Source organism: Anabrus simplex, chromosome 12 (genome assembly GCF_040414725.1).
Source record: "Anabrus simplex isolate iqAnaSimp1 chromosome 12, ASM4041472v1, whole genome shotgun sequence".
Taxonomy (NCBI): domain Eukaryota; kingdom Metazoa; phylum Arthropoda; class Insecta; order Orthoptera; family Tettigoniidae; genus Anabrus; species Anabrus simplex.
The window spans coordinates 89,818,494-89,839,992 of NC_090276.1; the positions used below are offsets into that span (position 1 = coordinate 89,818,494).

General features: G+C 38.2%; 1 protein-coding gene across 1 annotated transcript in view; it reads right to left on the minus strand.

Annotated features, from left to right (window-relative positions):
* Naa60 (N-alpha-acetyltransferase 60) overlaps nt 1-20,575 on the minus strand; it is a 33,532-nt gene extending 12,957 nt beyond the window's left edge. The window contains exons 1-4 of the mRNA XM_067156706.2: nt 20,371-20,575; nt 20,179-20,287; nt 6,578-6,742; nt 2,217-2,443 (exon numbers count right to left, since the gene is read on the minus strand). Of these exons, the coding sequence (XP_067012807.1) occupies nt 2,217-2,443; nt 6,578-6,742; nt 20,179-20,287; nt 20,371-20,387 (518 nt within the window). The 5' untranslated portion in view covers nt 20,388-20,575. The remainder of the gene's footprint in view (nt 1-2,216; nt 2,444-6,577; nt 6,743-20,178; nt 20,288-20,370) is intronic.
* Nucleotides 20,576-21,499: the final 924 nt, after the last annotated feature.

A 21,499-nucleotide genomic window follows, 5' to 3' on the forward strand; every position in this document is an offset into this window, starting at 1 on the left:
AACAATATAATAATAAATCAAGTCATTTACAGAAATATAGGACCATATCAGGATAAAAATAAGATGATAAGGGCAATCTCATTCACCTGTGTACATCTTTATCTTTTGCCTCTTCCTGTTTCTTATGTTTATCTCACACTTACCACAAGACTGAAGATTTATCAACATGCCCCTCAATGCATGTTCTTGATGAAACAGGGAAGTGGTAATGATGAGGAGAAAGCCTGTCTACGTGAAGATGTGGAGATAGTCTCGCCCACACTGACTTGTCATTGTGTTCATCCTAACTTTCCTACATTCAACTTGACCCGTCACTTTTTCGTTCCTCTTCATTACTCACATCCTTAATTAGTTAACCACTTACTTTGTGCAGCTGCCAGTAAGAACAATCCATCGGCAGTAACCGTGACCATACTGGTCTGAACATTAGACTTGCATACATGACGGCCCTGAATTTTTGGAACGTATTTAAAAGAAAAATTAAATGGTTAATGTAATTACAACATATTCAAATTTTCCTACTTTGTGCATCCAACCACTATCCTGTTTCTCTACGGGATCAGGCTTGAAGCGAGATAACTCTTTTATGACAACCTCATCGAAGGAGTTAATGAGGTGAAATGACGTGACACATGATGGTGCGAAGGGAAAGGGTGCCGGCACATAGATTACTCCTGTCAGATAGGACCAACGGATCTGTTCAAGGCTTAACGTCCCCATCCAATAGATGTTTGCATATTCCCTTATTTGTCTGTTTGTATCAACATTCTCCTTGCCTTCCCATAGGATAGTGAATGACAAGCAAACAGGAAAATAAAATAAAGTAAAATATTCTCATATGAGAACGTATAATATATGTATAATCAGTGTCTGATGTGCAAGTTGTAACCGAAGGGGACTTGACAAATCCTGTGTACATGCCTAGCAGGGAACACTCGAAATAGGCACAGGTGTCTGCTGTGACACTCAACATGTTAAAAGGCTGAAGTGGCTGCAACCTTCTGCAGTTCTGTTTTTCAACTATTATGGGACAAAAGATTTCCCTAAAAAACAAAAGTGACACTTCATAAGACCTACATGCTACCAATTTCGACCAGGAGGTCCTTAGGTCGAGCATACAGAAGACCTGCCTCCAACAACAGAGTGAGCCTGATATTCTAGTAGAATCAGAACTGAAATGGTTTGGCTACATTATGAGAATGCCCAAGGCTTACTTCAAAGAGGCTTGTTTATTCCAACACCTGACCTGCTAGAGTGATGCTAATACTGGATTATTATTTCCAAAGTCTGTTGGTGTTCATGGTAACTTTGTAACAGATCCGTTTCCAATCACTCATGGATTGAAACAAGGCTGTGTGCTCGCTCCTACACTCTTTGCACTGTACATGGCTGCCATGCTGCATGAATCATCTGCAAACAACTTAGGCATGGAGATTAAATTTCGTTTTGATGGAGGCCTTTTCAATCTGGCAAGACTTCGCTCACGAAGATGTACTCTGGTTACTCGGGTGACAGAACTGCAGTATGCCGATTTCACCGCATCTCTTGCTCTAACACCTGCAGAACTACAACAGTCGGTCAACTGCTTTAAAACTGCATGTGATTTCAGTGTTTCCTAGACACAACATTGGAACAGGTTGATCACTTTTCATATCTTGGAAGCATCTTGTCTAAACGATGTACCTGTGAACAAGACATTGATAAAAGAATTGGGGCTGGTATAGATACACAAGACATGGGAAGAATGTGCTGTGGACCGCTCACTGTGGCGGAACACTACATCCACCGCTGTCAACTTGTTTGAAAGAGAACGCCGCAGACATCAAGAGGCCAAGCGACGAGCAAGAAAACTCTTGTCAATTACAACCCCGCCCTCCTCCATCCATTCAGTGTGATTTGTGTGGGCGTATGTTTTATGCCAGGATTGGTCTGTTTAGTCATTGTAAACACATCCATAAACTGAGTTGAACTGGTCAATGTATGCAGGAAGAAGTCATATATACTCAGATCGAGTTACTGCTGACGACGAGTGATCTGCACAGTATTGTATTCCTCTTTTGCTTCAATGACTGATGAACTTTTATGAAATGTTTCTTCCTCTCCTTGTGGTTGAGATGACAAGTTGAGACCAGTTTACCATAGTTTTCTACCAGTGAGCTCATACTACTGCCAGACTTAGTGCTGAATTTGCATGGTAACTTACAAACGGACATTACCTAAAGTTGCGATGCTCGTAGAAGTGGATGGCAGCCGAATTGGTGGTGAGAACGTGAAGGAACACAGCTTTGCAGTCGGCATGTTCCAGCGTAGTGAGGTGCGAAATCAAGTTGTCGAGCAGCAGGGAAGCTATCCCGTTCCGACGATGTGCTTTGCTCACGCCCAGACTGAGGATGTAGCCCACCTCTGTCTGGCTGCTGAACGACTGGGACAGGATCCCACGATCCTGGAACCCACAAAATTACCGACCCTTAGTTACCTTCACAGTTTTTCAATTACCAAGAAACTTAGACAATAAATCTTCAAAATTCCAGTAAAATATTAGTATAAAATTTATTACATCAACAACCAATCATTACTCAGAAACACCCCAACTGATATTTACCTTCCTCACCAAATCTATAAAATGATGTCCTAGTAATATAATGAACTCAACAATGAAGGGTAAGAAAAGTAGAGGGAGACCAAAATGATTATGGTTATACTCTGTTTTTAAGGACTTAAAGACATACAAAATGTATATGTAAATTTGTGTCTTCGTCCTCGGATGGTACAGCTCTTTTCAGGCACAGCCTCAATCGAGGTGAGCTGAGCTGCTTGTAACCACATCATAGACCTCCTGCTAATATTAAATATCGCAAATCTGTCTCTCTGTTCTACTGGACTGATCTCCTTCATTTCTATTTTATTCTCTCTGGAATTACCTGCCGGTGAATCATGAGACACTGATGAGTTCAGCCAATTTTGAGTAATCAGAAAATCAAATAAAAAAATGACCGTTCCAATAATTGCAGGTTTGATTACTACCTGCCACTTCCTCTGATTACGGAACAATACTATTCCCTGATGGATACTCTTTTATTCTCTAACCTTCCCCAGCTTCCAAATATGTTGAACAGATGGCAGAGCATTCCTAATAACTTACATGCTGCTAAGAGAAAAGAGTCTATGTACAAACAGACGCCATCCTGACATACACCTTAGACATTATCTGGGAACACCTATCGAAGGATGACCTAGCTACACTAGAGAGTGTATATTTAAAAAGTTCTCTGCCTGGTAAAAAAACGCTCCTTCGAGACTAAGCTATGAGCTCACAAGACAACCATTCTATATAGAAGAACTGTGATTAAAAATACCATTGCCTTCTATGACACAACACCAAGCTTTACATCAAGAACGGCAGGATAAAAAAGCGAATAATATGGATAGATTTTTACCAAACAGACGGCATGATGACGTCAGAATGGATGAATTCTGACTATGAACTGCGGCGTACCATAACATGCTTCTTATTAAATTTCATAAAACCATTGAAAAGTGCAGAGAACATAATATGAGTACGACAGGCATATCAAGAAGAGTTATTTGACCTATTTATAATGAATTCATGTTCCAAGTTTTGTCTCGGGCAGTTAGTTTTAAATAATAATAATAATAATAATAATAATATTAATAATAATAATAATAATAATAATAATCATAATAACAACAATAAAAAAACAACAACAACAAAACCCACGACCATCAAAAGAATGAACGTTGCAAAACAAATAATAAAATTCTATCACACGCCATGCAATAGATTGATGCAGAAATCACATAAGAAGACATCCAAAACTAAGTTTACATCCAAAATTGAGAAATTAGTACCAAGAGGGAAAACCAAAGAATGGAAGAAATATGGGCAAAGGGGAAGCAAACAAATGCCTCAGAGGTTCTCTGGATAGTCCCAAGTGGATTTATTTGCAGTTTCATCAAGGACTGTGGTATGATAGAGGCTATCCATGCTGTTCACTTGCTACAACTTGCTTTCCTTGATCTCAAAAATGCATCGATCTGGCATGCCCTCCATGGTCACGGTTAGAGAGGGTCGATAAATCACAGCCTGTTACTTTGTCACCGATATATCAGATACGCTGTCACGGAAGTATCTGTACTTGGATCACGCTATGTTATCCGCTGTAGCTCAAGGTTCTTCATTTACCTACACCGATATTAAAGATGGTTAAATCGTACATTTTTATCATAGTGTATTTATGTCTGGCTCCATGGCTAAATGGTTAGCATGCTGGCCTTTGGTCACAGGAGTCCTGGGTTCGACTCCCGGCAGGGTCGGGAATTTTAACCATAATTGGTTAATATCACTGGCACAGGGGCTGGGTGTATGTGTCGTCTTCATCCTCGTGATGTGCAGGTCACCTATGGGAGTCACATCAAAAGAGCCGAACTTGTCCTCGGACACTCCCGGCACTAAAAGACGTACACCATTTCATTTTCATAGTGCATTTAAGAGCAGAGTAGAAAGAACATCTGTCTAGCAACTCTTCGCGAATCGAATAGATTAGTCCTCAGCTGGCAAATGAGGCATGTTTGAATACAGAATATTTTTTCCAGAAGTACTTGGTCCAACTTTCGAAATAATCACGGTGCTGAATTTGTAATATTTGTAGATTTAAGGCTATGTGTACAAAATTATTGCTAGTGGCTTTACGTTGCACCGACACAGATAGGTCTTATGGGGATGATGGGATAGGAAAGGGCTAGGAGATGGAAGGAAGCGGCCGTGGCCTTAATTAGGGTACAGCCCCAGCATTTGCCTAGTGTGAAAATGGGAAACCACAGAAAAGCATCTTCAGGGCTGCCGACATTGGGATTCAAACCCACTACCTCCTGGATGCAAGCTCACAGCTGCGCGCCCCTACCCGCATGGCCAACTCGCTCGGTGTGTAAAAAATAGTGGTACCGTTAAGCCCAGAAAATATTAATGTCATGACACAGTCCAATTATTAGCCCTTTGGTACCATTACTGAAAGCAAAAACAAAATATCAATATCTTTAACCGTTCACGAGTTACTTGAGGTGGACAACTTTGTGAATAGTCCTGTATATGGGAGGAATCTATGTATTAAGTTCATAAATTTATTATTTTTAGTCATTTTATTTTTAAACCTACATTATTTACAAATAATTTGTATCCCGGAGACATGATGTGGGTAATCATATGACACTCATTAATGTATTGCGCATCATATTAACAACTTTTCCCCTATGCATTATTAAAACTTCAAATTATAAATGTGAATATTATATTTCCGACTTCTAATGTCTCGAATCTTCTGAAAAATATTACCCAACTTTGTCATCATATCAACTAGAAGTATTTCCATACTGGCCACCCGCGACCAAAGAGTGACTGTGACAATAATATGCTTGTGCTTCCTGTGACTGAATCACAGATAAAAGTCACAGATATTTTTGTGTCACAGATATGCCTGTCACCAATATTCTGAAATATCGGTTAAGCTCATCTCTAGTGACGGTGGCCCTGAAGAGCTGATAAGACAGTCAAACTGCTCTACAACAACCCAAAGAGCCCAGTACAATGAGTGGCATGATTATCTGCTGATTTTCCTGTTTCTGTTGGTGTTCATCAGGGATCTGTCCTCTCACCTCTCCTCTTGATTATGGTCATGGATACTGTTACAAAAGATATACAGAAATATGTACCTTGGACCTTGCTCTATGCTGTATTTCTGGCCTCTGAGGATAAGACTGACCTACAAATCCAGGCACGGACCAACCGCCTCGCAGAATTTAGACTACAGCTCAACGTTAAGAAAACTGAATATCTGACAACAGGTCTAAATTATGTGAATATGATTCAAATTAATGACCCTAACCTTCCAAGGATAATTGCATTCAAATATCTTACTTGACAATTACTACATATGGAAACCTCAGACCTGAAATATTAAATCGCATGAGTAGTACATAGCTGAAGTAGCGCTCAGTGAAGATTCCAGACTGGCTAAATTCTAAAGTTTAACGATCTCTAGTGCATCCAGTTGCTCTGTATGGTGAAGAATGCTGGCCTTCCACTAAGGAGATGGAACAGTGACTTGACGTGACAGAAACAAAGACGCCCTGATGGACATCTGGCTTGACACTTCATGATCACGGCAGCAACAATGAAGTTCGCATGCTCCCCTTGTGATTTCCTTTCAGTCACCTCTTACAACAGCCAGGGGAGGCCATGGATGTATTCTACAAGGGGAGTGAGAAAGATTGGTATCAACTTAGGCAGATGGTCAAAAGCTGTCATGGTTTTAACTGTGAATCAAAGCCCAGAAGACAAATAGGGAAGGCATAGACTGATGGACTCAAAGCCAGCAGACGAACAAGATCTAAACACTGAAAATGAAATTGGTAGTTAACATACAGTCCACAGAGGATCAACGCAAATGAAAATAATAATAATAATAATAATAATAATAATAATAATAATAATAGTCTCCACATCTTTGTCACTTATTGCACTTCTCTGGTTTACTTGGTAGTTACATTAAAAGATACAAACCTCTCTGTTGAGCTTCAGGTACGACTTAATCTCTGCTACTATGAGCCCTATGATAATGCCATCATAAACAGCAGCAAGTGAATAGAATCTTGGATTTGAAGTGATGTCTTCGTACCACGAGTACGGATAGTCGATAGGAAACCAATCTTGACACAGAGCACGGACCTGAAAAGTTCAGATAAATTATAGCAAACAACACTACCACAAACACAGGAGAAATCTGTAAGGCCTGACCAAACTCTTACTGCTCGCTGCAATTCAAAGAGCATTCATTCAAAACTGGATGAAAGGATGGGGAAGGAAAACATACACAAAATATGTGACAGGCTAATGTGGCTTAGGAAGCAAAAGAAATGAGAGACAATTATACACTACTATTTTCGTACAGGGGCTCTTGTCATCAACCCTGTTTTTTCATACCCATTTTCTTGAAGCCCCAGTTATATATAGGTATATGAAATTTTTAAGTTCTGGAAAGGAACACACAAGTGACAAACGAAGTCACGTAAAGAAAGTCAAAGGAACACGTAATAAAATGAACACAATGACAGATCAGTGAGGGACGAGGGAGCAACAGAAGGCACATTATTAGAAACATATGTTTATGGTGATATAACCTGGTGATATCCAGTCCATCCTCCTCACTGGCCTGAAATAGTTCAATTCTGTGGAAGAAGCACTCTAAAAAAATAAAAAATATCATCATAATCATCCTACGGAAAATCGTGGGACCTATTTGGAACGATGGCATATAAAAAATTGAGACCAAAACAAGATTTATGCATAGCACCTGAAAAAATACATCATGCTTCTATAAAAAGGGGATTAAGATTCTTTGGTCACCTGTACAGAATAGACAAAGACAGGTTAACAAAACAAAATTTGAACACTATGCAAATAAAAAGAGGAAACCAGCATTTTTTAAAGAAGCCAAAGATGATTTGAAACTGCTCAACATTAAAAAAGAAAAAGAAAAAGAAATTGCAAATAGAAAATAATTTAGGAAAGGGATATTTGATGGTAGATTTCCAGAGAAAGCCAAGAAGAAATCAGGCAGTACATGGATGGAAGAAAGTAAACAACAACAACTAGAAAGGATGAGGAAGTTTTGGGAAGACAAGAAGAAAACCATTTCATGTGGTCCTAAGATGGCCTAATGAATGAATGAATGAATGAATGAATGAATGAATGAATGAATGAATGTCAACAATAATGTAACTGGTTTTACGTCCCACTAAATCCAATGAAGGTCTTAAGAGATGCCACAGTACCTGGCATTTTGCCCTACAGAGTTCTTTCACGTGTTGGGAAACGTACCTTCAAAGACCACCTAACTGATCTGAAATCTCTACCATCCGAGCTAGTCAACCTGGAAAGGAGGACACACAGACATCATCAATCCCCCGACTAGCTCATTTCTGGTTCCCAGTTTCATCAGGACGGTGGACATCAACACTCATTATATGGTGTTCCTGCTGCATTTGTCCTTTTCTCTTTCTTACTTTTATCCAGCTTTCTTCTCATCCTACTCGTCAAGAATGTTGATCTGTCAGGATTATTTCTAACAGCCCGTCCCAGTTTTGCTTGGGAACAATTTTTAGTTTATGGCAATAGATCTTAGTTCTCCTTGTGAACGACATTACCAGAGTTGTATGATGTATGTAAGCAGCTCAGTGTAGACTTAGCCAGCTGCCAATTAACTCGCTTCCTTCACCACATACGACATTTAAACTATTAAACCAGGTAAATACTACAAAGGGTTCTTTCATCTTAAGAGTATTGACGTGATCAAAAAATTTATTTTGATAAAGATTATGTGAATAATCTCACATGCGTTTTCTAATACTGAAAACTACACCATAAAAACGCTTATAGAGGGCTACTTTTACAGATAAGTTTATACTGTCCTTTAATGCTCAACTAATCTTTCAAACATACTCGCAATCTATCAATGATGATTTAGGCAATGTGAGCCAAGAAAGCACCTGGATGACTTTTTTTTTTCTCTAACTACTTTCAGCAATTGTTGTTATATTGTAAGCCATTTCTTTTCATTTTTAGTTAAATGATACCTTTTACAGGTATTTTCCGATTTATTAATCCTGCATTCGTTTCAACCGACTCAAAATGTTCACAGTTATAAATTCCTTCGCTAAAATTGCCATTCCTCAGCTCCATTTTGTCACAGGTTAAAGTTTCGTACACTTAATTATTTTCTTTGCTCTATACAATGGTGTGTCTGACTCGATTGCTGGATGGTTAATGTTAAGACCTTCAGTTCAGAGGGTCCCGGGTTTCATTCCCGGCCAAGTCGGGGATTTTAATCGTGTCTGATCAGTTCTTCTGGCTCGGAGACTGGATGTTTGTGTTTGTCCCAACACTTTCCTCTTCATATTCAGACAACACACTACACTACCAACCACCACAGAAACCAATGCTGTTAAAGATTTCAAATTAATTTCTTCTCACGTAACATGTTCCTTCGCCATTAAGGATATGTACACGAACATTCCTATAAAAGACACTATTAACATAAAAACTAATTTACTGGATCACAAACGTATCAGTAAACCCGAAATAGAAAACTTTTTAACTATCCTGGATTTTGTATTAGATAATGGTTTCAATGTGAAATTCATCAACAAAATCATCTCTAAATGCAAATATCAACAACAAATTAAACTTAAACAGCAATCAGAAAAGACTCCCTAACCAGTTGACTGCCATTTTATAACAGAGAAGATACCAAAGAACTTTTACCAATCAAACAATCGACACAGCAAAGATTTTTTCCATAACCTAAAGATTAACGCTTGTGCTTATTGTCCTATATTTTTCATCTAAGTTTGCCTTATACAGCTGATGATGACCACTAAGTGGTCGAAACATGTTCTGTGAGTGATAATGTATGTTTAATTTTGCCCAACGCAAAAAATTAAGTACCGATTAGGTGGTTCTTGAATTATACTTGTTGATTATACTCATCGATACATACGGTCATGAAGTGGACAACGTGCAATACGAATGCTAACCAAGCAGGTAATATTACGAACATCTATCTTAGACTGAAGATAAAACTCGCAAAAATAAGCACAGATATATTATTCCTTAAAGAATGTCTGAATAACAATCTAATTCCTAAATTTTTAAAAGGGACACAAAGAAATAACTTACACTCAGTATTCCAAATTTCAACACAGAGAACAGTTAACCGTCTATGGCTTAAACGAGAAATCAAATTTATGTATAGGAAGAAATCCTTCCTTAATCAGGAACTTTACCTAGCGCACCTTTCTGCTTCAATAAACTTAGTACCATTAGAATGGGATTCCGTGCAAAAGTACAGCAGAGATAAAATAGAGAGTCTAATACATAAGAAAAGGGCAACATTGAATAAGAAGTTAGAAAACCTAAAAAACAATTCTTCAACAAATCAAAATAAGCCACAACCTAAAACATCTTTCAATTGTAAAAAACTTCTACCCCCTGTCAAGAACTTGTCGAACGCATCTTTTACAGAAAAAGAACTACAAATATTAGGCAAAGGGCCAAATCACAATTGGCATAGTTTCAACAACAGACAGGAGTTAATTCAAACTTTGGCAGAAACAGAAACGGCCATACAAACCCTTCCAGTCAACATTCAAAATGACATTCGACACGAAGCAAAGAAAAAATTCCCTCCGTAATTAAAGGTTTTCTGACTAATTCCACTAATACTAAGATTGAGAAAAATCTTCAGCGTAAAATTTAAACAAACGATGTAATTTACACGAAAGCCCATAAGGGTGGAACAGTGGTAATTTTAAATAAAACCGATTACATTAAAAAAACGGAAACTTTTTCCTTAACAAGTTTAAGGTAATTGAAAAAGACCCCACCCAAAAAATTCAAAGGAATTTGAAAGGAATACTGAAGCAAAACTCCTTCCTTTTTAATGACGATGAAATTCAAAAACTCATAAATATGAATCCAGGACTTCCTAAAGCAAGAGCTATGCCTAAATTACATAAAAAGGACATACCTATGAGACCTGTAATTAATTTTCGGAAAAGTCCCACATACAAAGTCTCCCAATTTATTCGTAAGTTCTTGACCCTGAACTACGTTTTTAATACCAAAACCTCAGTAAAAAAACTCCAAGGAATTTTGCAATGCTGTTAAAGATTTCAAATTAATTTCTTCTCACGTAACATTTTCCTTCGACATTAAAAATATGTACACAAACATTCCTATAAAAGACACTATTAAGATTATAAAAACGAATTTATTGGATCGCAAATGTAGCAGTAAACCTGGATTTCGTATTACATTATGGTTTCAGTCTGAAATTCATCAACAAAATCATCTCTAAATGCAAATATCAACAACAAATTAAACTTAAACAGCAATCAGAAAAGACTCCCTAACCAGATGACCGCCATTTTATAACAGAGAAGATACCAAAGAACTTTTACCAATCAAACAATCGACACAGCAAAGATTTTTTCCATAACCTAAAGATTAACGCTTGTGCTTATTGTCCTATATTTTTCATCTAAGTTTTCCTTATACAGCTGATGATGACCACTAAGTGGTCGAAACATGTTCTGTGAGTGATAATGTATGTTTAATTTTGCCCAACGCAAAAAATAAAGTATCGGTTAGGTGGTTCTTGAATTATACTTGTTGATTATACTCATCGATACGGTCATGAAGTGGACAACTTGCAATAGTCATTCTGTCATAAAATAATATTTATGCACTTAAAAAATACTTAAGGCTGGAGATTTAAAAGAAAAATCAAGTACTGACTGCAATGAATGACATCTGCTGCCCGCCTGTCGCTGTTAAACAGGCTGTCCACAGCATCAGAGAAAGTTATTCTGAACAGGAATGCGGCAATTTCCTGTTTTGTGCATATCGTAATTATATTATGTAATAGCATATACGTTTATACACTGATGACTCACAATTTCATAGTAATAATATTCTAGCTTCATTTATAAATTATACAGAAGTACTCTGATTTATATTAATATAAAATAGGAAATTAGGATTAACTGCTTCTTCTGCAAGTGTTTCAACATAGGGCTGACTCAGTTATTGGTGACGGTGTGATAGGGAAAGGCTATGACAGGGAAGAAAGTGACCATGGTCTCATTTAAGGTCCAGCCCCGAAATTTGCCTAGGTGTGAAAATGGGAAAGCACAGAAATACATTTTCCGGGCTGCCAACAGGAACCCAAGCTCTCAACTATGTGCCTCAAGCTGCATAAGCCAACTTGTTCGCTAGATGTTTTAATTAAGGCATTCAAACTGGACGGTTCGCTTGACAAGTTTGACAGTGGATCACTACTACTTCCGAGAGGTCTCATAAATTATCATCAGTGTTGTAAGAGGTTTGGCGGGTTGGGCTAAATATAAGAGTGTTGCATCACCTAAATCAATATGGCTGAAGGTCAAGAGGCCAGTAAGATGGTATCACTACAGCATTAATCTTTTCTCACTTCTTGGAGATATTGACAACTCTCTTGTACTGAGCCACAAGCTTTCTGTAGAATACACAGCAGTAAAGGTGTGGAAAGAACAGAGTCTTTATCTCCAACTTCCCTCTCCTTAATTATCTTTGTTAAGATAAGATTTCCTACGGCAAGCGAATTTTCTTTAAAAAATGAATTGGAGGTATTCAAGGTACAGTATTTAGGTTGCCTGCATTTTGCCCTAGTCTGAGTTCGGGCTCAGCAATTGGACTGTAACACCTCTCCAAGATGCTGGTGGTTAGTGTATCATTGAGACACCACTGGTAATTTCATGACCGAAAACTTTTCAATTCCTTTCAATATTATATTTGCAACGGGTGAAAATAATATTGTGGGACTTAGTCCAGCACCTTAGATGATTCTTTTTTATTTGCTAGTAGTTTAACATTGCATTAATACATCAAAGGCGACGCAAGCATGGGAAAGTGATAGGATGGGGAATAGTAGTGGTCACGGTACAGCCCCAGCACTTGCTTGGTGTAAAAACGGGAAAGCACAGAAAATTATCTTCAGGGCTGCCAACAGTCTGATTCACATCCACCATCTCCCAAATGCCAGCTCACAGTCCTGAAATACATGATTCTATGACAAATAACATTTTAAAATTAGAGAGTGTCATTATTGTACATGTAGTAGAGGTTGAAATTAAAAAGGTATTGTAAAATGACACATTTTAGAAGGTTACATATGCCCTTAATAGTGATAGTAGTTGATGAAATACAAAACACCTGTACTTATCAGAATATCCATCCTTGTGACTTGAACGAAGGTCCCCATTTCTGGCCAGAAGCACTTCCTATTTCTGCTCAAGTGTTTGACGTACCAAAAATACTGGACTGAAATCAAACTCGTAAACTTGGGATCTTGATAAAAAATATTGAGGAAGCCAAGAAGTACACTGCACCGTGAGCTGCAAAAACAAGCCGTTATACATCCTTCATCAAGACATGTCTCACAACGTACGAGTTGATAATGGGAAGGAACAAACAAGTGACAAACAGGAACAGAAAAAGTGAATGAACAAAAGGATATTATGAATACAAGGGGTTAAGAGGCTCATCTCCTTCTGACTTCCCAACTGAAGATCAGTCAAGATGGCCCTCAACGAGTGTTGAAGCCAGGTTGCCTGATAATGATGGGAAGCAGAAATGAACTCATCGAGGACTGAGAAAAAAATGTAGAACTGGGATGATTTAAAGAAAACCTATTTTATTTCACGATGTAGAGATTGTCCTTGCCTCCTCACACCTGTCAACTTTCAAAAAGAGAAATCTGGAAGATCCTAAAGTGGAAATTTTTTAACAACACGCACATGCGTCGCAAAGTCTTGAGACATAATGAAAAAGGACGGCAAGGGGGGAGATTATAAACAATACTAATACGAATCAAATATATGTTACAGTTACTAAAGTTATTATATATAACTTCACAGCCTGCTACTTTTCACAGATTTCTTTTCTTCAAAATCACAGCCTGCTACTTGTTTAGGAACATCTCAGTGAATGAAGCAGCAGTTGAGGCCGAACAGGTGACAATGTGATAATGTGATTATCGATACATTTACCGGTCAAATTTCACACACTGCATCTCGTATTACCTATAATACCAATATAGTTGGTCCGTTATTGGACATTATAAATTTTCCAGGTAACTCCTTCCTGGTTGCCAGAGTTTTGCCCAGTGTGCTAAGTTTTTTTTTTGTTTTTTTTTACCAGCTACTATTGAAAGTCAAACAAATCAGATTTGACTGCAGAAAGCGAAACCAAGCGTGGATATTCAAAATCCGTACAATAACGTTGTTCATCCGTACAACCGTAAAACACACTCAAAATTTGTACATTTTACGGGGAAAAAATGGAATACTTGGCATGGATGCCTCCTTCAATTGCTCCATTTTCTTACAATGATCTGTAGTCTTTATCCCAATCAAGTTCATATATTCAGATACAATCCATGAAACTTTTGGTGACACTTCGGCTCCCTAGTGCTGAATCGGTAGACCTCGGTTATCTTCAAGATACGGATCGGCAACCTATGACACCAAAAGTGAATAGATTATGCATTGCCATAAGACATCTGGTAGTGTAATCACAAAACTTTGAATACTATTGTTATTTTTACAATAAAGCAAAGAAATATAGGTGAGAATTGAACTTTTGAAACCTATTGCAATGGCTGAGGAAAAAATCATGTACATCACATGAAAACCTTGGAACTCCTACTTGGAAAAAAACATCACGGTCTATACACAGTGAGGACAGAAAAATAATAGCAGACGTAGAAGACTGCTGTGATACAGAAAAAAGAAAATTAACAATATGCCGCATACACGGGAAAATCTGTTTCCACAATTAAGAGAATTTAAACATTTCCTGCCTATCCATGCACCCCTAGTAAAAAGAGGTAGACCACGCAAACTATTTCATTATGATTGATATTATATGGATAATACAGAAAAAATGTCACAATAAGACTATATACATTTGAGTGTGTGATGCAATTGTGGGCTTAAGATAATAAAGGTTTAAAATAATCATATCGATCGCATTATCAATGCAATTCAGATTTCAATTCCATACAATTGGCAGTTCTACTGGAAGACTTGAGTTCGCTCCTTGCCCCTCACCCCATAAAATGAAGTGTCACTAAACGTTTTGTGTATAGTATAGATGGTTTAATTTATCAGCTGAATATCCAAAACCAATGGAAGCCAAACCCTCACCCCATGAGACTGCATCACACATAGCATTTGGGCATTATTAGATCTTTCACTCTTGTTAAGTCTGATGCAAGGCAACATGTATGGATTTCATCAAGTGACAATCAGAAACTATACTGATTTCTTACTAGTAAAACGACGGAGACCTTCTGTCCTATAACCCCAGACATTTTTGGATCAGATTGTGGTAGGAACCATATTTATATTAGTCATGAAAATGCATATCAAACTCTAAACCATCAAAAGAAGGAGTGAGAAGGTACTTATGAATCAGAAATCCCTTTAAGAATTAGGAGAATGAATAAGACTGAAACACCGGGAATTTCATTCAGATGAGACTGAACCAGCATCTCATAGTTGGGATAGAAACGTTTTCGTTATCGGCCACTGAGTCCGCACCATTGATGCCAACTGCAAAACAATCTTGGTTATTGCACACCACACTGCAGCTGGTTGAAGAAAGAATAACTCTTAAAAAGTACGGCATCCAAACCATTCCAAAAGATCAAAAGTACACGCTCCGTGCTCAGTATATTCAGTCCGAAATTTAACGCTATGGCTCACTAGAATGTCCAAACTTTCCATGAGGAAATCAAGATTTTTTTCTTTGACTGATAATATAATAAACCCTTTACAAGCTAGCATCTATACATGCAGGGTTGTAACAGTGTACTAACAGAATGACCCCCAGGGGATTTGGTTGCTGATGTTTCCCCTTATTTGTGCCCCGGCTCCTTACTTTAAACTTTATCTTCTGACCTTGGTCAACTCTCTTGTTCTTTTCCAAATCCAACAGCACCAGGCCTGGAGAGTCTTTCATTTTCACACCCTTTGTCATCCTTCCTTTTCTTTTGCCCCTAGCTCTTTTAAGGGGCACTAAAATTATCAGCTTTTATAAAAACAATTTCAAAGACAAAGATGAGGTCCGACCCTTCACAGAAAGAAAGTAGGCTACCAGGTAAAAAAATAAAAAGAAGCCAAAAGGTAAGAAAACAGAAGGATCTCTTCACCTCTGTTAAACCTCAGAATGATGGGGTGTGTAAAAAGAAAAAATTATCATACTTTTACACAAGTAGAGATATCATGAACATAACCACAGAACCTCTGGTATTATGCCTGGTTCAAACCCGAGGGATGTAACTTTTCACTTTATATTAGTTGTGTTTCGATTTGTGTCTGCCTTGATTAGAAGCTAGAGACAATGGCCAAGGAAGTCTGGAGAGGCTCTATGGCAGGGTTCCACAGCCAACGCTGCACATCACGCGACATGAGCCCCTGGGGGCTTCTCCTCATCAAGATACTGTGCCATCTCCTTTTTCTTGTATTTATCTTGCTTTTTCTCTCATTCTGGAATTAACACATCATTTAAGATGATGTTTTAAAAATGGCCTCTCCCAGAGGGTGTCGATGTCCACAGTAATGAGCTTCATGAGAGCTGAGAAAAAACAGAGCTGGAAGAATGGGAGATAACGAGGAGAGAGAGCCCATTTATGAAGACTGCCATGTACATGAAGTGGTGGTCTTTTACTGGTGTTCTGTGTGATAAGCAGATACCAGTCAAATTAAAGCGCAAAGTGTACAAAACCAGTGTCCAGCCTACCCTCATGCACGGCTCTGAATGTTGAGCGAGGCAGAAAAAGCATAAACCAGCAAGTGCATATCGCAGAGGTGCGGATGTTGCGATGGTTGGTGGGAGTCACTCAGCACGATAAAGAGTGCAATGAACACGTGCGAGGATCCTTTAAAGTTGTGCCCATCATCGACGAGAGGGAGGAAAAAAACAGCTCCGCCGGTATGGTGATGAACACCATTTAGTACAGAAAGTTCTTGCCATCGAAGAGCCAAAGAGACAAAGAGGGTGTCCTAAGGCAACATGGAAATAAAATGCCGAGGCTACTTTAAGCAAAAGTGAAGTGCCACTAGATCTGGTACAAGAACGTCAGACATTCTCTCTCCGAGTCAGATGAGCAGACCCTGAGTGAGCTTGGGAGTGCCCGTTTCATGGGGGCATATACGGCCAGGAAAGAAGAAAAAGAAAGAGATTAATAATGAAAAAACAGAAAGTACTGTGTCCTCTATTACCATGTGTATAACCACCTCAGTGAAAATTAGATGGTCTGTCTATCTTTGGGTAAAGTAAGAGACCTCTGAAGAATGTTTCAGAGAAAAAGACTTAAATCAGATGATTTCTTACATTCTTTTTCCATAAATAAAAACTGTATGGGACAGAAGAGCTAAACGTTTTGCTCACTGAAAATTTCAATCTAGACACAATTTTCTTGCTTTTATATTTAAAAATGATTTATATTGGCTTAGAACAATAATTATATCTTTGAAATCAGCCATTTTTTCTCAAGATAGTAGTACCCAGTACAATTTAGTTTGCACCCATGTACCATTTAACATTAAGATCTCAGAAGAGAACACAACACCTCGCACTCCGAGTGTGTTCAATTAGACATTCCTATGCAAGTGTCTCGTATGGTAGCAATTGTTCTGCATTCAAGTAATATACAGGAGTGAAATATACAAGTGCACAGCTAGCTGCTGGTATCTGTAAATGAACAGACTTAATTTACGTAGTAAATGGAGACAAAACCATTTACTTGTGGCAATGAAGGTGCCTGTGAAAATTCATGAGGCCACACCGAAGGTTAATGATTGGTTCTTCCAAAGGGCCCTTTATGTAAATCTCAGATATTTTCAGAACTTTATAGGGTAGTTCATTAAAACTACTTCTTCTTCTTCTTCTCTTTCACTTTTATGACTGCATAGGATCACCCATTATCCAAGTCTCTTTGAAGGAACTCTTTGGGCCTTGCAGTCCTTCTCCCAGTACTTTTTCACATGTTCTGATCTTCCGTGCCCTTCCTGGTGTTGAAAATATTCCCGTTGTGAGATATTTTCTTCTCAGTGTAAAGCGGATGTTTGTGTCCGGGATATTTTGTTTAATTTTATCTTATCTGTCATGTCTTCTGGTTTTACAACTGTAATGTAGTGTTCTAGTTTTGCATTTATGGACAGGCATTTTTTTTTTTGTAGATGTCCCAGGTTAAGTTTTGTGGTTTAGGTAGCTTTCTTGTTCTTATCTGGATCAAGGATTTTACATCGGCATAACTATAGAGTCCGCCCTGCAATGTTAGTAACACGAGGCACTACTATGTGGTGCATGCGAAGTGACTGTCCTTTGTTTAATACTTATGTTTCCACTAGTAGCGCTGAGGTAAGTTGAGGTAAGTAGAATAGCACTGGTGCCAACTGTTGGTTATTGGTGCGATATGGCTGTCTTTTACATCTTCTTGCTGTGCCGACAGTATAGAAAAAACTCTCAAAGGGAGTTTTCTCATGACAGAGATTGGTCTGGATGTGTAAAAATACGTTACAGCTTTTCTTTTCTTGCCGTAAGTCCTGAAATTATAAAGGAGGAATTGAGAAAGTGTAAGGTTATCGTCCAACGTCATGACACTTTCAAACTTCGTGGGCCTTTTTAGCCTTTTTTCTTCTGCAATGGTTGGTAATGAAATCTCTGTTTCTCCATTGGTGGCAATGGCATCTTTAATCTTCAATATCTCACCCGTGATCCTTGGCAGAAGCAATGGATAATGGCACCTGGACCATTACTTTAGGTTATAAAAGTAAATATACTTTTAGGGGTGGGTGGGTTGATCCCTGGCAGGCGTAATGAGCATATCTCTACTCCAGAATCATTTCTAGGTGAGAAAAGCAGCATTGAAACTAACATATTTTGTTACAATACTTGTAGGCTGTTTCTTGTTACTTCACCGACTTTCGACTGTATGAATATTTATACTATTTTTTTAACAATATTGGTGTTTGGGGCATAATTTTTGTCTTTACAAATGACATTTTGAGGCAAATATTAGCTGCAATGTTTTGAAGTTCTGATACTCTACTTTTAGCTTCATCTCAGTCAGTTGCTAGTGTTAGCTCCATGGCTAAATGGTTGGCATGCTGGCCTTTGGTCACAGGGGTCCCAGGTTCGATTCCTGGCAGGGTCGGGAATTTTAACCACAATGGGTTAATTCCCCTGACACGGGGACTGAGTGTATGTGTAGTCTTCATCATTTCATCCTCATCACGACGCACAGGTCGCCTACGGGCGTCAAATCAAAAGACCTGCACCTGGCGAGCCGAAGTCCTCGGACACATCCGGCATTAAAAGCCATACACCATTTCATTTCAATTGCTAGTAATACCAAGTCTTTGGCAAAACCAATGCAATTTGTTTTTTCTGCCTGTTTTTATTTTGGGGGTTTATTTCTTAAATCAATCCCTCATTACCATATCTAGAGCACAGTTGAACAGTAGTGGTGATAGCCCCTCACCCTGGCGTAGTCCTGTTGTGAACTTGAATGGTTCCGATAATACCAATAGAGTTGGTTCGTTATTGGACATTATAAATTTTCCTGGCTGCCAGCATTTCGGCCCAGTGTGCTAAGTTGGGCTCATCAGTTGGTCATTAGCACACCTACCAAGACGCATGACTAGTGCATACCGCGAAGGCTACTGCGTAGGCTACTTGGCGCCAATGGTAGTGCCTGCCCAATAACGGACCAACTATATTGCTATTATAAAGGGTCAATTATATCATATTTATTAGAGGTGTAGTCCGAGGTATCTTAGAATTTTTAGTTCTTCTTATCTGCAATGTACACAATATCAAAGTGAAATATTACAGTAAAAGATATTGTTCCACAAAATGGCTATAAGTCAACACAGAGGAGACAAAGTCTATAAACCAAGACAAAGGTGAAACACATTATTCAAAGAAGAAATTTGGAATATTTAATCATTTAATGATGTCTTTCAATCTGCCTGATGGTGGCAATAGTAATCTTGAGTTATGACTCAAGCCCTGCTTAATCCAAACATCAAATAAAATAAACATTAGTCAAATGAATTGATTAGGAGGCCAATGACAACGGTAAAGAAGTAGGGGACTGGAAATAATAATGATAATGATAATAATAATAATAATAATAATAATAATAAAAAAAATGCATTGAAAATTACTCACATATGTTCAACAAAAGAAAAGCACAGAACACCAGCTGAACAGCACACTATAAACAGTAAAAGTGACCAGGTCTTTTCACAGTTAACACAGACTTCTGAGAGCTAAAACTGAATTCTCTTTTACAAGCTGAAATAATACACATACACTGATAACTGGTAAATTGAGCTGTCAAGCACAAGTGTCTCTAAAGGTTGAGAAGGGGGGAAAAAAAAAAAAAGCTGTTACTGAATGTCAAATAAAGGCCTACGCTAGAAAAAGACAACGAATTCCTTACCATTTCAAGTATCGAAGGAGCATACAATAAATGAAAAATATTTACTAACCTCTTCCAAATCTGTGGGACACAGGAACCGCAGTTGAAGATTGGCTAAACTGCACAATGGCACTGGTTTAGTCATGCAGGATTTTTGATTTATCGGGTACCCAGCATACCTTAACAAACGGAATCAAAATGACATTCAAAGTGGAAGTTACGATTCTTGAATTTTTTGTGTGAAATGTAATCAGTCTCTCACCAATTAATTCCAGCCATGAAACGCCCAGTCAAATGCTAGGCTTACATTATGCTTTCATTTTTTTAACATGTTAGTCACGAATTGTCACATTTCTTCAGATTATTAGATATCAATTACCCGCACGCGTATTTTAAGACAACGATTTTACGCATTAACTCGCACGATGACACCGTAACGAAGGTTAACGAAGTCATTAGCCCAGATGTTTGTTGCCATTGCGAGCAAAGAAGATACATACATCAACAAAAACGTTTCCGCCTTCAAGAAACACTCCCGGAAAATTCTGTTGGCAACGTTTCTACATGGCAAGGCAACTTGTATAACATTTGTCAAAACATCGTCAATATAAGAAAGTACGAAACGACCACATATCCTAAACTGCGAGAACAGAATCAAAAGGAAAATGCAGTTGCATGTAAACGCAATATAAGCTACCGAAAATAATAAAAAAATAACTGAATGCAAGAAACATACGTAATTTTAGACAAACGACTAACAAAACTGAGTCGGAATATCGGAAACTGGCAAAGAGTAAGAACATAATGGCCTGTGTGCTATGGCCACAGTCAGGTACAATAAAGAAATGTTGGCATTAAACTGTGAATTGGAGAGATTCTCATGAATGATGAAAGAGATGCCAATATTTTTCACAAAACCTCGTAGCTAATAAAATTATATTAACTTTTTCTCTTAATTCTCCTCTCAGTTCGTTGCAAAATAAGGTAGGCCTATCCAGAAGGAAGCAACAGTAAGTACTCAAAATTAAATTCGTCCCAAACGGGTGAGGCCAAACATCTCCGCTACACACCGTATGAGTAAAGCCGAGTAAAGTGGGGTACAATGTGCAGGACAGGATAATATACAATACTGTACTGCAGTAGTATATCCTAACCTTGATTACAACGTTACTACAGAACTTAACAACATTTGAACCATAGCTGTCTACAGACACAAATCAGAGTCATGTAAGTTTGGCAACGTGCAACGGAGGCCAAGGTTAGAGCGCGGGAGCTATCCTTGCATGTTGATGTGTAGTGAACTTCGTCTTGTATTTTGTTTTATTTTTCACGGATATGTTCTACTATATATAACAAGATGGGCCTAAGTGACTGAATAATCATACGTAGAG